Source organism: Drosophila mauritiana, chromosome 2L (genome assembly GCF_004382145.1).
Source record: "Drosophila mauritiana strain mau12 chromosome 2L, ASM438214v1, whole genome shotgun sequence".
NCBI lineage: Eukaryota > Metazoa > Arthropoda > Insecta > Diptera > Drosophilidae > Drosophila > Drosophila mauritiana.
The window spans coordinates 381,010-393,885 of record NC_046667.1 but is presented as its reverse complement, the minus strand read 5'-3'; the positions used below and the strand labels follow the sequence as shown (position 1 = coordinate 393,885).

At 43.4% G+C, this 12,876-nt stretch overlaps 1 protein-coding gene across 1 annotated transcript; it reads left to right on the top strand.

Annotated features, from left to right (window-relative positions):
- The first annotated feature begins 9,661 nt into the window (after positions 1 to 9,661).
- LOC117150924 (equilibrative nucleoside transporter 1) lies at positions 9,662 to 12,033 on the top strand. Its single transcript, XM_033318086.1, has 4 exons — positions 9,662 to 10,130; positions 10,367 to 10,667; positions 10,721 to 11,191; positions 11,246 to 12,033. The coding sequence occupies exons 1-4, from the start codon at positions 9,867 to 9,869 to the stop codon at positions 11,638 to 11,640; spliced, it is 1,431 nt and encodes a 476-aa protein (XP_033173977.1). The 5' UTR covers positions 9,662 to 9,866; the 3' UTR covers positions 11,641 to 12,033.
- Positions 12,034 to 12,876: the final 843 nt, after the last annotated feature.

Here is a 12,876-nt window from a genome sequence, read left to right as displayed (position 1 = left end):
TGTCCCTAATGCTAATATCCTGTATTGTGTGGTTCGCTGTCGGCAATTTGTTTGTTCTCTGGGTGCCCAAATTGATTTTATTGACTTGTAAATGATGTTGAGGGCCCGAAGCAGTTCCTCTTCCTTCTCCCCCAGTTTTCACTGGCTTCCGTATGTCTGATACGCCTCTCTTCGGCCGTAGCTGCGGCTCGTTAACCTAGGATTGTTTCCTTGGTGGCTGGCTCTTTTGGCCTTCTGCTCCTCCTGCATGCCAATCGATGGGCAGTTTGCATATTTAATTTATTGATTTCACGCGGTCTCTGGGCGAGTACCTCCTGCCCCTTGCGGTTCTTTGTGGCGCCGTTTGCAGCATTAAGATGGGGTTCAAGCATAATTACTTTTTGTAATTAGCTGCAGGTCCAAAGGGAGCCGAGCGAAAAGTTGGCAACGAGGGGCATAAAGATTGATAACGAGCTAATGAATGTAAATTTCATACGTGGCCTGTCAGCCAGTCCGTCACTCATTCTGGAGGAGGAGGCAGATGCCCCTTCATTTATGAGTTGCAAAGCCATTTCTGTGGCCCACACCTAAATTTTAATTTCGCGCTAAGCTCGGCTTCCGTTTCGCAAAGAATCAAGCATGGTGGTCGGAAACGTCTGTGGGGTACAGTGAAGACTGGTTTGCAACGAACAACACAACACATTATAAATAAACAACTATATATTTTTATAGTCTCAAGAGTATTCGGGATTTTTAGAGCTAAAAGGAGACTATAATTTTTCTCAATTGAATACTTTAAAATATTTTTATTTACCCTATAGTATTCAAATGAAATGGGAGCACGACGAAATCCCAAGCCAGGCTTTCTCTTGCGGCTTCTACAGGCCTATTCCCACTGTCCCCACTTAACTGCCCTGCCAAGGAGGCAGTGCGAGAGAGCCAATGCAATTATGCGGAGACTACTTGCCAACATATATTGGTAATTAAATAGATGGGCTGGGGTTACCTCGGAGGCAGATCTTCAAGAGGATGCCAGGTCCGAAAGTCGGGAAGGCGACATTGACAAATGAGTTCATCAACAGCCCGAGCAGTAGCTTCGAACTTCTTTTCCGTTTTCGGAAGGAGGATGGAATGGAGGGCAAAGATTGTGTAGAGTGAAAAGCGATTTATTTTTCGCCATTTGTGGCTTGGTGCGGTCGTTTAATAAACAATTTAATAGCGCGCATAAATTTTTCCAGCCATCATACTTATAATAAACCCATTTGTCTTCGGAACGGGCCAGCACCCATATAGGTAGCCCCCTCACCACGATTCCTGAGGTGATGGTTATTAAATTATGCGGCTCAAGCGTAAAAATAAACCGTAGCAAATGAGAATGTAGGACGCACCTCCTCCTCCGCCTTCAGACACAGACACAGATACAGAGCCAGACTCTCCTAACGAGCCCTAATAGGGGGAAGAGGCTCTCTTTGCTACACACGCATCTCGCCGACTTTCTCCCGCGAGTCGGCTTCAATTAATCAGGGGATATTCGAATAAATCAAGTGCCGTAAAATGACACAGCGTGAGATGCACAGAGAGATGAATATTTAATTAGGAACAAATTAAAAATGCAAATAAAGTGGAACTACCATGGAGACTCCTTTTATTATTAATCGATAGACTCTCATAATTAGTTGGCCATAACAAAGACGACCCGTGGAGCGCTGATCTTGGCCCTCTTCTCCGGCTTTGGGGTATTATCATCGTCGTGGGGCTTCTTTTGTGGTTCTTTCTACTAGCTAATTGAAGATCGACGCTGTGGCTTTGATTGCCATCTGTTGTGGACGCGTGCTAGCGGATTTTGTACCCCCTATCTGATCAACGGGGCTACAGGGGAACACTTCTTGCTTATAAGAAATCGATTCTTATCTCTTCGCAGGTACTAGTTCGGTTCGACGAGGCAGTTGACAAATTTTTGTGGGGTATCTTTAAATGGAATGGCGACAAATCAATGCTCAACTGCCCCTAACAAGTCAAATCGAGCCGAAAACGAGGTCATCTCTTATTGTTAGTCACTTATTTATTTATTTCTAGCGTAAAACGACAGACAAATTGATTTTAATTGAATATGATTGACGTCCGTTTTTGGTGCGATATCTGCCTGCCCAAAGTGCCATAATCTCAAAATGGTTTTGGGAACTCATCGCGGTTAGCCCCCGACCTAATCTCAATCAAGTAACTATCAGAGCAAACACAACATTCGTATGCTTTTTAATTAAACAGAATTTAGATTGCCGTTTTTTCGTCGATTCTTGAAACGGTCGCATTAAATCCAGAACCACCTGTTTTAAAATTGCAACGTATCAGATGCATCGGGTAATCGCTATTTATTCGGTCACTTTTTAGCTTTCACGCAGTTGTTCCCCTTTTTAAATTTTAAATTGAGATTTAATAATATTGCTATGAACTCAGTCATTAGAGGTCAATCGATCGTACATACATTGCCCTGATGCAGACACTTAAGTGCCATAAAATGATTGTGGCATGGGTTAGCTATCATTTAATTAGGGCGCAACCATTTGCCAGTGTTTAGCGGAAAAGCCCATACGCCCGCCTCTTAAGAAGCCACTGAAGAACAACTTAATTAAGGTTCGATCGTCCGATAGAGAAGTGAAAGATCGATTTCGGTGAAGCCAAGCAGAGGCATCAAGCAATTTGTATTCAGGTATCACACAGCAACAAGTCATTTCACACTTTGATCACGCTGCTGCAGCTGCAATCCAGCAACGCAGCAACCCAAGAACCCAGCAACACGGACACTACTGTCCTGGCCCAAAGCCTTGGAACCCCGGCCTTAAAAGGATCTGCGACTCGGCTGTGTACAACTCTGGAATGCGCCTACTTGCATATATTAGTCGAATATCGAATGGTCAAAGCGAGTCGGTCGCCGGACTCGTCGAAGTCCGCACCTTCGCAGTAATTAACTTGTTTCAATAATTACGCATGCGCATTTGCACATGTTGCAATACTCTCCCGCCCCTGTCCTGCCCCGCCCACTTGTTACAGCCTGCTACAAGATTTTTGCATTGCGTGTGCTACGCACGGTCTGTGGAGCGCACCTCCTTCTTGGTCAGGGTATGATGTGCGAATTGTAGAGTTTGGCAAATCTAAATTAAAGCAAGCCATAGTACAGCAAATGTTCCACTGGAAGAACACATCACAAAGATAGGTAGGCAATCAAAGGATACTAAGATTGTGCGTTCAAAATATTATCATATATCATATCATAAGCTGATATCTTTTTGATAGGGTATTTTTCTGCTGCCATCACAATGACTCCTTTGCCAAACACATTCGATTGGAATGTTTGTTTTTGGCTGCAAATTTATGCAGCAGACGTCGCTTATTAAGAATTCGTTGGCCCTGGCACAGCCTCTTGCTCAGGGGTCCTCTTTCGTTACCGCTCTACCAGATCCAGTTCCTATTCCTCTCCAGCGGCTGCCACACCGATGTCCGTTCGAGGTGGCAGTGGCACTTAATTATTGATAGCATTACAAACGGGGTTCACTGGGTCACGGAGTGTACACATCAGGGTGTTTTTAAACCAAGGAACAGGGAACCCCTTGAGATCTCAATTTTATGACTGATACACTGCTCAACATATCTGTTATAGACTTCGATCGACTGATGGCACTTTACGGACTTGCTGGACGGATGGCTTTCAGAGTTCAGGAGAACGCAATCACCTTGCCATTGGGTGACCTCACCGTACTGAGGTTCACTTCCAAATTTTCCTTTGCCTTACGCACTTTTCCAATTAATTTCATTTCCGTTTCGTAGTCGCGGTCTCGAAACACATGTTTCAATCTTCAAAAGGTAGCGAAAACATAGAATCAATAATTAAGAAATGTCGAACATGAAACGAGAGGCCCGCGTCATGTGATAAGAAGAGTACAGTGCTGTCCCAAACCTGCGACTTATTTTCGGTGCTCGCGTGACAAATCATAATTGATTGTTCGCTTAATTGAATTGGAGTCTGATAAGAAGAGCATTCCTTCGGGCAGGTGATCGTAATGGGCCCCCAAAAAGATCAGTGACTCACGGCCACCCATCAAAGCCGGCACGTGACTCATGGTACATCCAAAAACACGGGATAGACAACACTAATAAATTGTTAATGGCTGTATAACAGCTCAGAGTGTACGATATAGTCCGATACGACGGGTCGTAAAACCAACGAGAACCGTAACCACAGATAAACTGAGATTGCCGGAGGGTCGAGGACCTGGGGCATTAGTCACCTGGGGAATTGGGGAGCTGGGGACTGGGAGTTGAGAAGAGCGGACGTTGAGGAAAGCAGCTCCTGCATAAGGACCTCTGGCTGTCAACCACAGATCAACTCATCAACATTGACAGGCGTTCCGCCAACGGCGATCCGAGATCGAATCTTTATGGCCATTGGCCTTTGCAATTGACGCGTGATTGGCATTCGATCTGTGACTGTCCCTCCTCGTTCCGCGGTTCTCGATTCTTGGACATCAGCATCCACTCAACGTTCTGAGGCCCCAAGATAGGCATGGGCGAAACGAGTTCCTCTGAACAGGACCAAACTGATCGATAGATGGATGGATCGATCGCCGGATCGTTTTTAAGGTGTCACCTACTTTGTATGGAGAGTGTGCGACCACTTGACAGTCATTTAGCAATGCATATTCAATTACAACTAAGTGGTGGATGGAGTGTCGCTATTATAGGATATATCAATGGTTATTGGTGCCAAACAAAAAAAGCAATATTTAAGCAATATCCAAGTATAACTATCCACAGCTTTTTTCTATAAGACATTTTTAGTTTTGTTCTGTTAAGCATACCAAACCATATACATAGTTGCCGTCGCCTCTTTACCTCATTTGCTCAATTCCCTTCATCCCCCATTTACCCACCACTTTGCTGGTAATCAGAAACCCCAACAAACATTCAAACAATCCCAGAGGTAGCTTATTTAATTTGACTCAAAATCAACTCTTCCATTTGGCGGAGGCTTCGTTTCGAATTGCGCCGGCGACACCTGCCGCGCTCTCTTTGCTGCTTCGATGGGCAACGCCCCTTCGACGAAGTCAACCAATCGAAGAGCTTCATTTCGAAGAGAGTTGCCTCTTGTTGGTGTTGGTGTGGAGTTTGAGGTTGTTCATTGACTTGGTTTCTTGTTGCTGTTGCTGTTGCCGCCGTCTGTGTTCTTGCTTTGGTGGTGTTTGGTGTTGTTGTCCCCGACAGGCAATTTACATGAAATCAAAATGAAACGCATAAAGGGGACCAGAAAAGTGAGCAGTTCACACTTGACCGACTGTCGAATATGCTTTAATTAATTAATAAGAGTGCACAAAATTGAGCAGTCGGAAGCAATATAAAGCAAAAATATGAATTTAAGTGGTGTGATTTTAAAATCATTGCAATAGGAAATGTTTATAAAGATGAATTTGATTAATAAGTAATTATCTTTTTCAAATATACAGAAACTAAGCATTTAGTGGTTAGCATTTTCTTGATAAGCTGATAGTGATAAGATCCCCTTCGTTTTCGATATAGCCAACTACTAGATTTCCCTACCAATAGCGTATTTCCATCTTCGAGCATTCCACTCAACTTTTGTTTACTTAAACTTTTACCATTTTGGGGTAGTGTTAAAGTGGCCGCCAGTTGCAGATGCCTACCGCCCCCATGCTTGAGGCCGGGGATCTGGCCGCTCGTTTGATATATTTTACGGTGCCATTGGCAGAGCTGATTGTTTTTTAAATTGTTTCTGCACGCGATTCGTGTTTGTCGGGTTTATGGCTGTAATAGCCACGGCCAACATAGTTGTTATTGCTCTGTTCTGTAGTATACCGGCCATTGTTGTTGTTGGTGCAGCATAATTTAATTTGAACGCGTATGGGACCCAAAGTGGGTAATTGAATAAGTTTCGCTGCCGCCATATCGCAATCGGATCCTTGGTGCTCGGGTTTATTTTTTCTAAATTTGATTAGCGCCACGACTCGAAAAACTATTTTGCACGTTCCCGGGAATTCGCGTGTGGAGGAGCCTAAGTTTTCTTTGGGTACACATATATATTGTAATTTATTTTCTGGCCAGCTAAGCAGACTGCTTGCCACTCAAATTGATATGTAAACGTGGCGGGTTTTTTAATGCAGACGAACAGTTTGCTGAGTGGAGGTAAATTTACACACTCGACTCGTGTAAGCTTCGATTTGTATTTGTTTTCCGCGAATTTTCGGAGAGCAGAACAAATCAGCGGGAGCCACGCCCTCGGATAAATTTGATTGCAATTTCTGTGGCTTGTAATCAAAATCGATTTCTCATTTTGCACACTTCCCCTCGCTAAAATTGCCATCAATTTAGGGGCCTCCTCACGTCCGAATCGAAGGAAATTGTTTCTAATGTGATTAAGGTCCATTCATTTGCTGCATTATCTGGCAAAAACGTTCGCTTAAGGTCAGACACTTGATTAGAGTGACCTTTTCGCCGATTTTCGCATTTTGGTGGCGTCATTGAACTTGAACTGGGGCGGAAACGAATTCGAAGCATATATTTAGCCAAAAATCGCGAATGGAGTTTTGCTAACTGCCTGAGAACTGAAATCACGGACCTTGCCTCATTAATCATACCGAAAATACAAAGTACTGCTTAGGCGGCTTATTAATTAATTTGATTAGCATTAACCGATTGAATGTGAATTATGAACTAACTTACGGCATTGTTCGCCCCCTGATTGTCTATCTCCCTCGTTCTTCTTGGTTTTTTTGGCAAAACGAGTTCGTTGCCTAAGTCTTTCGTTTCGACCCTCTTCCTTGGCTGTCTCGCAGCATTCAAGACTTAATCATTTTGACATGTCCCGCCTTCATTTGCATAATTTTGAATAACGTTTAATACCGAGACACGCCCCCAAAGATACCGCTTTGAGTAGGCCGTGGGTCAATCTGGCCGATCGACAATTATTGATCGAGCGGATCATGAATATGCAGAATGGCGCTCTTAATTGGACAGATCACAAAATTGTTAGCTTCTTGAATACGGCAATGAATGTGGACCACGCTTGGCTGCGTCTAAAATGCTTAATTACTTGAAAGCACTCGTCTACAAAGAATGAACACCAACTCATTTATGCGTGTATGATTTTTGTGTTTGTTTTTTCAATCAGTCCTGTTTAACACAAGTTAAAAAGAAAGCTTTTCTGTTTTACGTTTATTACTTAAGATTTCCATGCTGTGTTTTAAACCCTACTGTTGGTATTTATTTATATTTGCTTATTTTTAGGGTAACTCAAACCTTGCAAAACACAATTTCTTTGATTGATTTTAATGGTTAGGGGATCTTGGTTGGGAGGTCTCATTTGGGATCACTCTACTCCCATGTAAATGCCATGAAATTCAATTTACCATATAACCCACAAAGTCCATGTGAACCCCCTGAGAGGCGGAAAGGGGAGTGGCTACCTACAGCAAAGCCCATGCCCAGTCATGCTCGGCTTGTTTGGTTTGGAGCTCTTCAGTTTTGCCGACGGTCTCAGCGGATCCCATCCACCGAACCTCTCTCCACGTCAGCCAGACAGACAAATGTTTGCACAACACATGATAATGATGACAAGCCAAATTAGCTACTAATTTTCACACACACACGAAGGCAACAGAACCTCGAAAAGGGTCAGTCGGAGCGCCAGGACCTCACACAGCTGACGTTCGTTAATTCCTGGCACCGGAAGTTGGAGCGAGGGAGGTTTCCAGGGGAGATCCAAAGTTGGCGGCAAATTGCCATAAATCAGCATTTGATTATCCTTTGGCCCGCCTAATTGTACCTCTCAGCTAATTTTCTGCTTCCTCCCGCTAATGCAACATCGATGTCATGTGCGTGTTGGCTTGTTTTAATTTATTAATTACTAGGCGGTCCTTCAGCACTGCCGAGTCGGAACTGGAATCTTTGGTCAGGGCTCCAGCTATTAGTGAAATCCTTTCATCTTTGTGCTTGATCCACCTGTTAGAGATAAGAAAAAAGCTCACGATTGCCTATCGTTCAGAAACCTGTTAAAATAACGAAATATATTGCAATGTGCCCCTATGTTTAATACGGGATAAATTAATTCTTAAGTAATATTAATTTTTGCGTTGACATTGTAAATATTAAGTGTATGTATCCCTCGTCAGCTTTCCTGCTAAACGGCGGCTGTCAAGCATTCCAGCCAACTGCCACTTGGCTACCCAAAAAGACAGAGATCTTTCGGAGGAGACCAGAACCAGATCACCTCGGGTGGTCGGAGGACGTCACTCAAATTGAAGTCCGGCAAATGAGATTTGCCCGGACCTGGAGTGTAGAGCATGCAGAGAGGGCGAATGGAATCCATATCCGCAGCCCAATCTTCATCATCTTCGTCTGCGAGTTGGAGTTGTTGGATTTTTAATTAAGCGTGGCCTGCACCCGAGGCTTTTCGTCGAGTAGCTCTTCGGGACACGGGAAGTACGGCGAACTCAGCGGAACAGGTCTTGTTAGTAATTTTTAATTTGAGCTCTTCTGACAGCCAGCTGTCATATAAATTTAATTGAATTTACATTTTTATTAATTGCCAAGTCTGCTAGTGAGCCGAGTCTCGATCTCGTAGTGCTACCCGTTGGCATGAATGGGAGATGAGTTGCTAAAGCCGACTGGCTACTCATCAGACCATCAGCCCATCCACATCAACATCCCCATCCACTTCCACTCTCTGAATGAATTTAATTTGAGATGATTTGTTGATGGTTTCGTTGTGGTGATTTCTTGCTGACTAATTTAATGTGATTTTTAAATTGCCGGACCGAGGCAGAGTGTGTGGCCTGCGCAGGGGAATCAGAATCTCATCGGGAGATTGATTGGGCTCATGGAGTGGGGGCAGCATTTTTACGGAATTAATGAGATGACACGCCTCTCGCTGGGATGCGAAACCCCCACCTGGTCATTATGAACTAATCTAATTTGCAAGCCCAGCGATGACAATCGAAGACGGAAGAGAAGCCCCCTCGATCCTTGGACTCATCCACCTGGGCAACAGCGCTAACGAGGATGCTCCTCCTCGAAGGCCCCCTCCAGTTTAATTCGCAAATCAAACAACCGCAGGGCAGAGATCGGAAATTCGCGCATAAGTAAATTAAAAATAAATTTATGTCCCGACCAGTGAGGGGGTCAGGAAACGAATGTCCAGAGGGAAGGAGCATGTGTTAACCGGTTTCGGGACGATCGCGAATGCAAATCCAATTAAAATTTCGCAACCGATCGATGGGCGAGGGGTGGAGGGCGGATCGCATCCTGCGAATGGCGCTAAGCCGTAAAACGAAGCTGTGCGCTGATTTAAAACACTGCGGGGCGTGCTTATTGATTAAATACAAATTGCGTTCATTCATCTTCAGCTCTAGCATCTGCTTGATATTGGTGTTTTTATTGTTGCTGCTCTGGCTGCCAATTAAATTACGATTTGAGGTGGATACTACGCTCGTTTTGCAAATGAAATCCAATTTAACAGTCCTCCAAAATAGAGAGACATGCGAAAAACTAAGATGCAGTTTGAATCCCATCACATTTCGCGCCAAGGGCTGCCAACTTGGGTGAACGGTTTTGTGGCGTTAGTGCGATATCTTAGATATATTCATTTAATCGATTCTTGTCGATAAGCCATCGATATTTTTTGTATAATGTCTTGCTTTGTTGTTTACAAATTAATTATGTTACGCAGTTCGTCCGTGCTAAATGATACATGAAACTAAACAGCAGCAGATTCAGTTATAAAATACTTCTCCACAAATACTGCTTTTAATAATCCGTCAGAGGTGTTGTAAATTGATGAATACCAAGGACTGCGTAGAGAACAGTAGTGCAATTCAGTGGCAATGCCAGGCACCAGTGAAACACGACGACTGGTGGACGCCCAGGACGAGGATGACGAGATTCTGGGCACGGAGGGCAGCTTCGTTCCCGCTTTTCGTCCGCAGGACCACTATGCGGATGAGCAATGTCTCATGGAGCGCCAGCAGGACGAGGTAGTTTTGGTGTCCAACGAACCCGCCAATGGACGCCTCTTCACCTATCTCGTGTTCTACCTGCTGGGCATTGGCACCATGACCCCGTGGAATTTCTTTGTGACTGCGGAAGATGTGAGTTTAGTGGAAGTGGAGTGGAAATTTCCGCACCCGCATCCTAGTTAATTTAACTGAACTTCGGACATATTTATTCCAAACAGCTGAACAACTGGGCCAAGCGCAATTCTAAGGCGCGGTGCTTATCAGCTTTGTCGTCGTTTCTACGACCCACACTCAAGCGATAACTCTCTTTTTTGATTTTCTTTGTTTTCCGCTGACTTACGCTTTAACCCTGTCTGCTTCTCTTTCAGTACTGGAAGTACAAGTTCCGGAATGCATCGATTAATAACACCGACCTGGACGAAGAGCTCACCCCGTTGCAGAAGAGTTTCACCTGCGACTTAGCTCTCACGGCCACTATTTCCGGGACTACATTTCTGCTGCTAAACGCCATTTTCGGACACCATGTCTCCCTGCGCACCAAGATGTTAGGAACGCTGTGGATGATCCTCATCCTTTTCGGGGTTACAACTGGCTTCGTGGAGATCAACACAGACACGTGGCAGGAACAGTTTTTTCTAATCACACTCATCATTGTGGTGCTGCTAAATAGTGAGTACCGTTAAGTACTCCTTGAGTGTTTACTTAATATTTATTTTATATAGTATCTGCGGCTACAATGTCGGGAGCCCTCTACGGAGTCGCAGGGCTATTTCCCTCCGAGTTTATCACCGCTGTGGTTAGCGGGCAGGCTCTTGGTGGTATCCTCACAGCCCTGGCCTTCATTCTTGTGCTTGCATTCGACACGGGTCCCAATACCACTGCATTCATCTTCTTCATTGTGGGAGGAGTGCTCATCCTGCTTTGCATTGTCTGCTACGTAATCCTGGCTCGAAAGCCTTTCTTTAGGTATTATCTCGAAGGTGGCGACAAGTACAAGGTCATCCGGGCAGTGCCCTCGCACAACCGGAGTGGAAACGCCGAGGGCTTGCCGCTCGAGCCTATTTTGCGTCAGGTCATGTCAAAGATCTATCTGCATGCCATTTCCCTAGCGCTCCTCTATACCACCACGCTGTCTGTCTATCCGGCAGTTACAGTGCTAATGCAGTCAGAGTACGGCCACAGCGTGTGGACAGGTAAACATAAAACCTATTCCATTTGTTCGTGCCTCATAAACAGTTTTCTTACAGATGTTTATTTCCTGCCTGTCGTGAACTACCTGATATTTAACTGCGGTGACTATTTTGGTCGTCTGTTTGCTGGCTGGATGGAGCGACCAATAAACCAGAACACTTCGCTGCTATTTATTGTAGTGCGCATGGCGTTTGTTCCGTTATTCCTTTGTTCAAACTCCAGCGAACACAGCTTTCTGCCCGTTTTGGTAAAACACGACTATTCTTTCATAGCGATGATGGTAATGTTTGCCTTGTCCAACGGATATTTTACCAACATACTACTTATAATGGCGCCTAAAAGCGTAAAGCAGCACGAAAAGGAGCTGGCTTCGTCGATAATGGCAGCTGCTTTGAGCTGTGGCATGGCTGTAGGATCACTGCTCAGCCTTGTATTTGTTCAAATGCTTTGATTCAGCCAACAAAATAAGTCTGCCCATGGTGCCTTAGGGAGTTTCAGAATCTTGAGCATTATAGTGATAGTTAACTTGATATTGGTTGTTCTTCCAACTACGTAGGCGGTGTTAATTATTTTTGGTTTTCATGTTTTTACTTTTGCTACAAGTGACTACTGACTGAAATTATTTTTACAGCGAAGTTTTCAAATTTGATATATTTTAATGTTGGGTGTACGTTATATATTTCTGATGCTGTGTGTTGCTTTCAGCGGTGATTCTGTAACTCCAAATCTTACTCAGCTTACATTATTTTAACAAGCTTACTATATCGGGATGCCTAGATGTAAGGTTTAAAGTTTTCGTAATATAATAGGAATAAGACGATATTAAAAAAATTAGAACAATTAATTTTTCTTTTTTAACGTTTATTTCGGGTTTTCTGCGGATCACAACAACAATGTGGATAGTTTTTACTGGATTGCTCTTGTCATTAATCATTGAATTAACTTTCGTACTCCATTGTAGCACTGTCTGTGAAGAGTTGAGTTTAAAGTATACTTTGACTAGAAATCAAGTTGCAAAAACCGAATCACTGATTCCGGATGTGCGAGTCACAATTCAATTGGCGATATCAGTTCAAAAAATCTTCAAGGCCTAACTTTTGACCGACAAAGAACATTTGACCAAGTGCTTGTCAAACTGCGAAAGTATCATTCTGAAAGTATGCAGCAGTGAAAGTATGTTGAAACAGAAAAAGCGAGACTTCACAACTTCTCAAACTGTAAAAGGCGTTGACATAGAAACATTACCGAGAAATCGGACTAAACACAGGAACAATTCATTTGAATATTATTGTATCATATTAATTTGGGTTCATTTTACTATATTTAAGAAAACTTTATCTTAGGTTCCTGCTAACATCAAGAGTTTAGATTCGGTAAACATTTTATATGTGCCTCGGCAATATTATTGCAACAATGGGTTCGGTTCCTCAATATTTATGTAGATTTATGTATAACGCTAGGGTAATTCTAAACATTTATTTAACTATATTTGTTATAGGCAACAACAAATTCGTTTGTTGCTCTGCTCGAAATATATTTAGCTCCTCCTCTTTTCTGTATTTTCGTTTTTATTCAATTTTCCTTCGAAATCTTATGCTGTCCTTCGGTTTTCTGGTGTTTGACACCGATTTTGCTTGTCAATTTAAATTTCATTTTCGTATAAGTTTATGACATTATCGTTAACTTA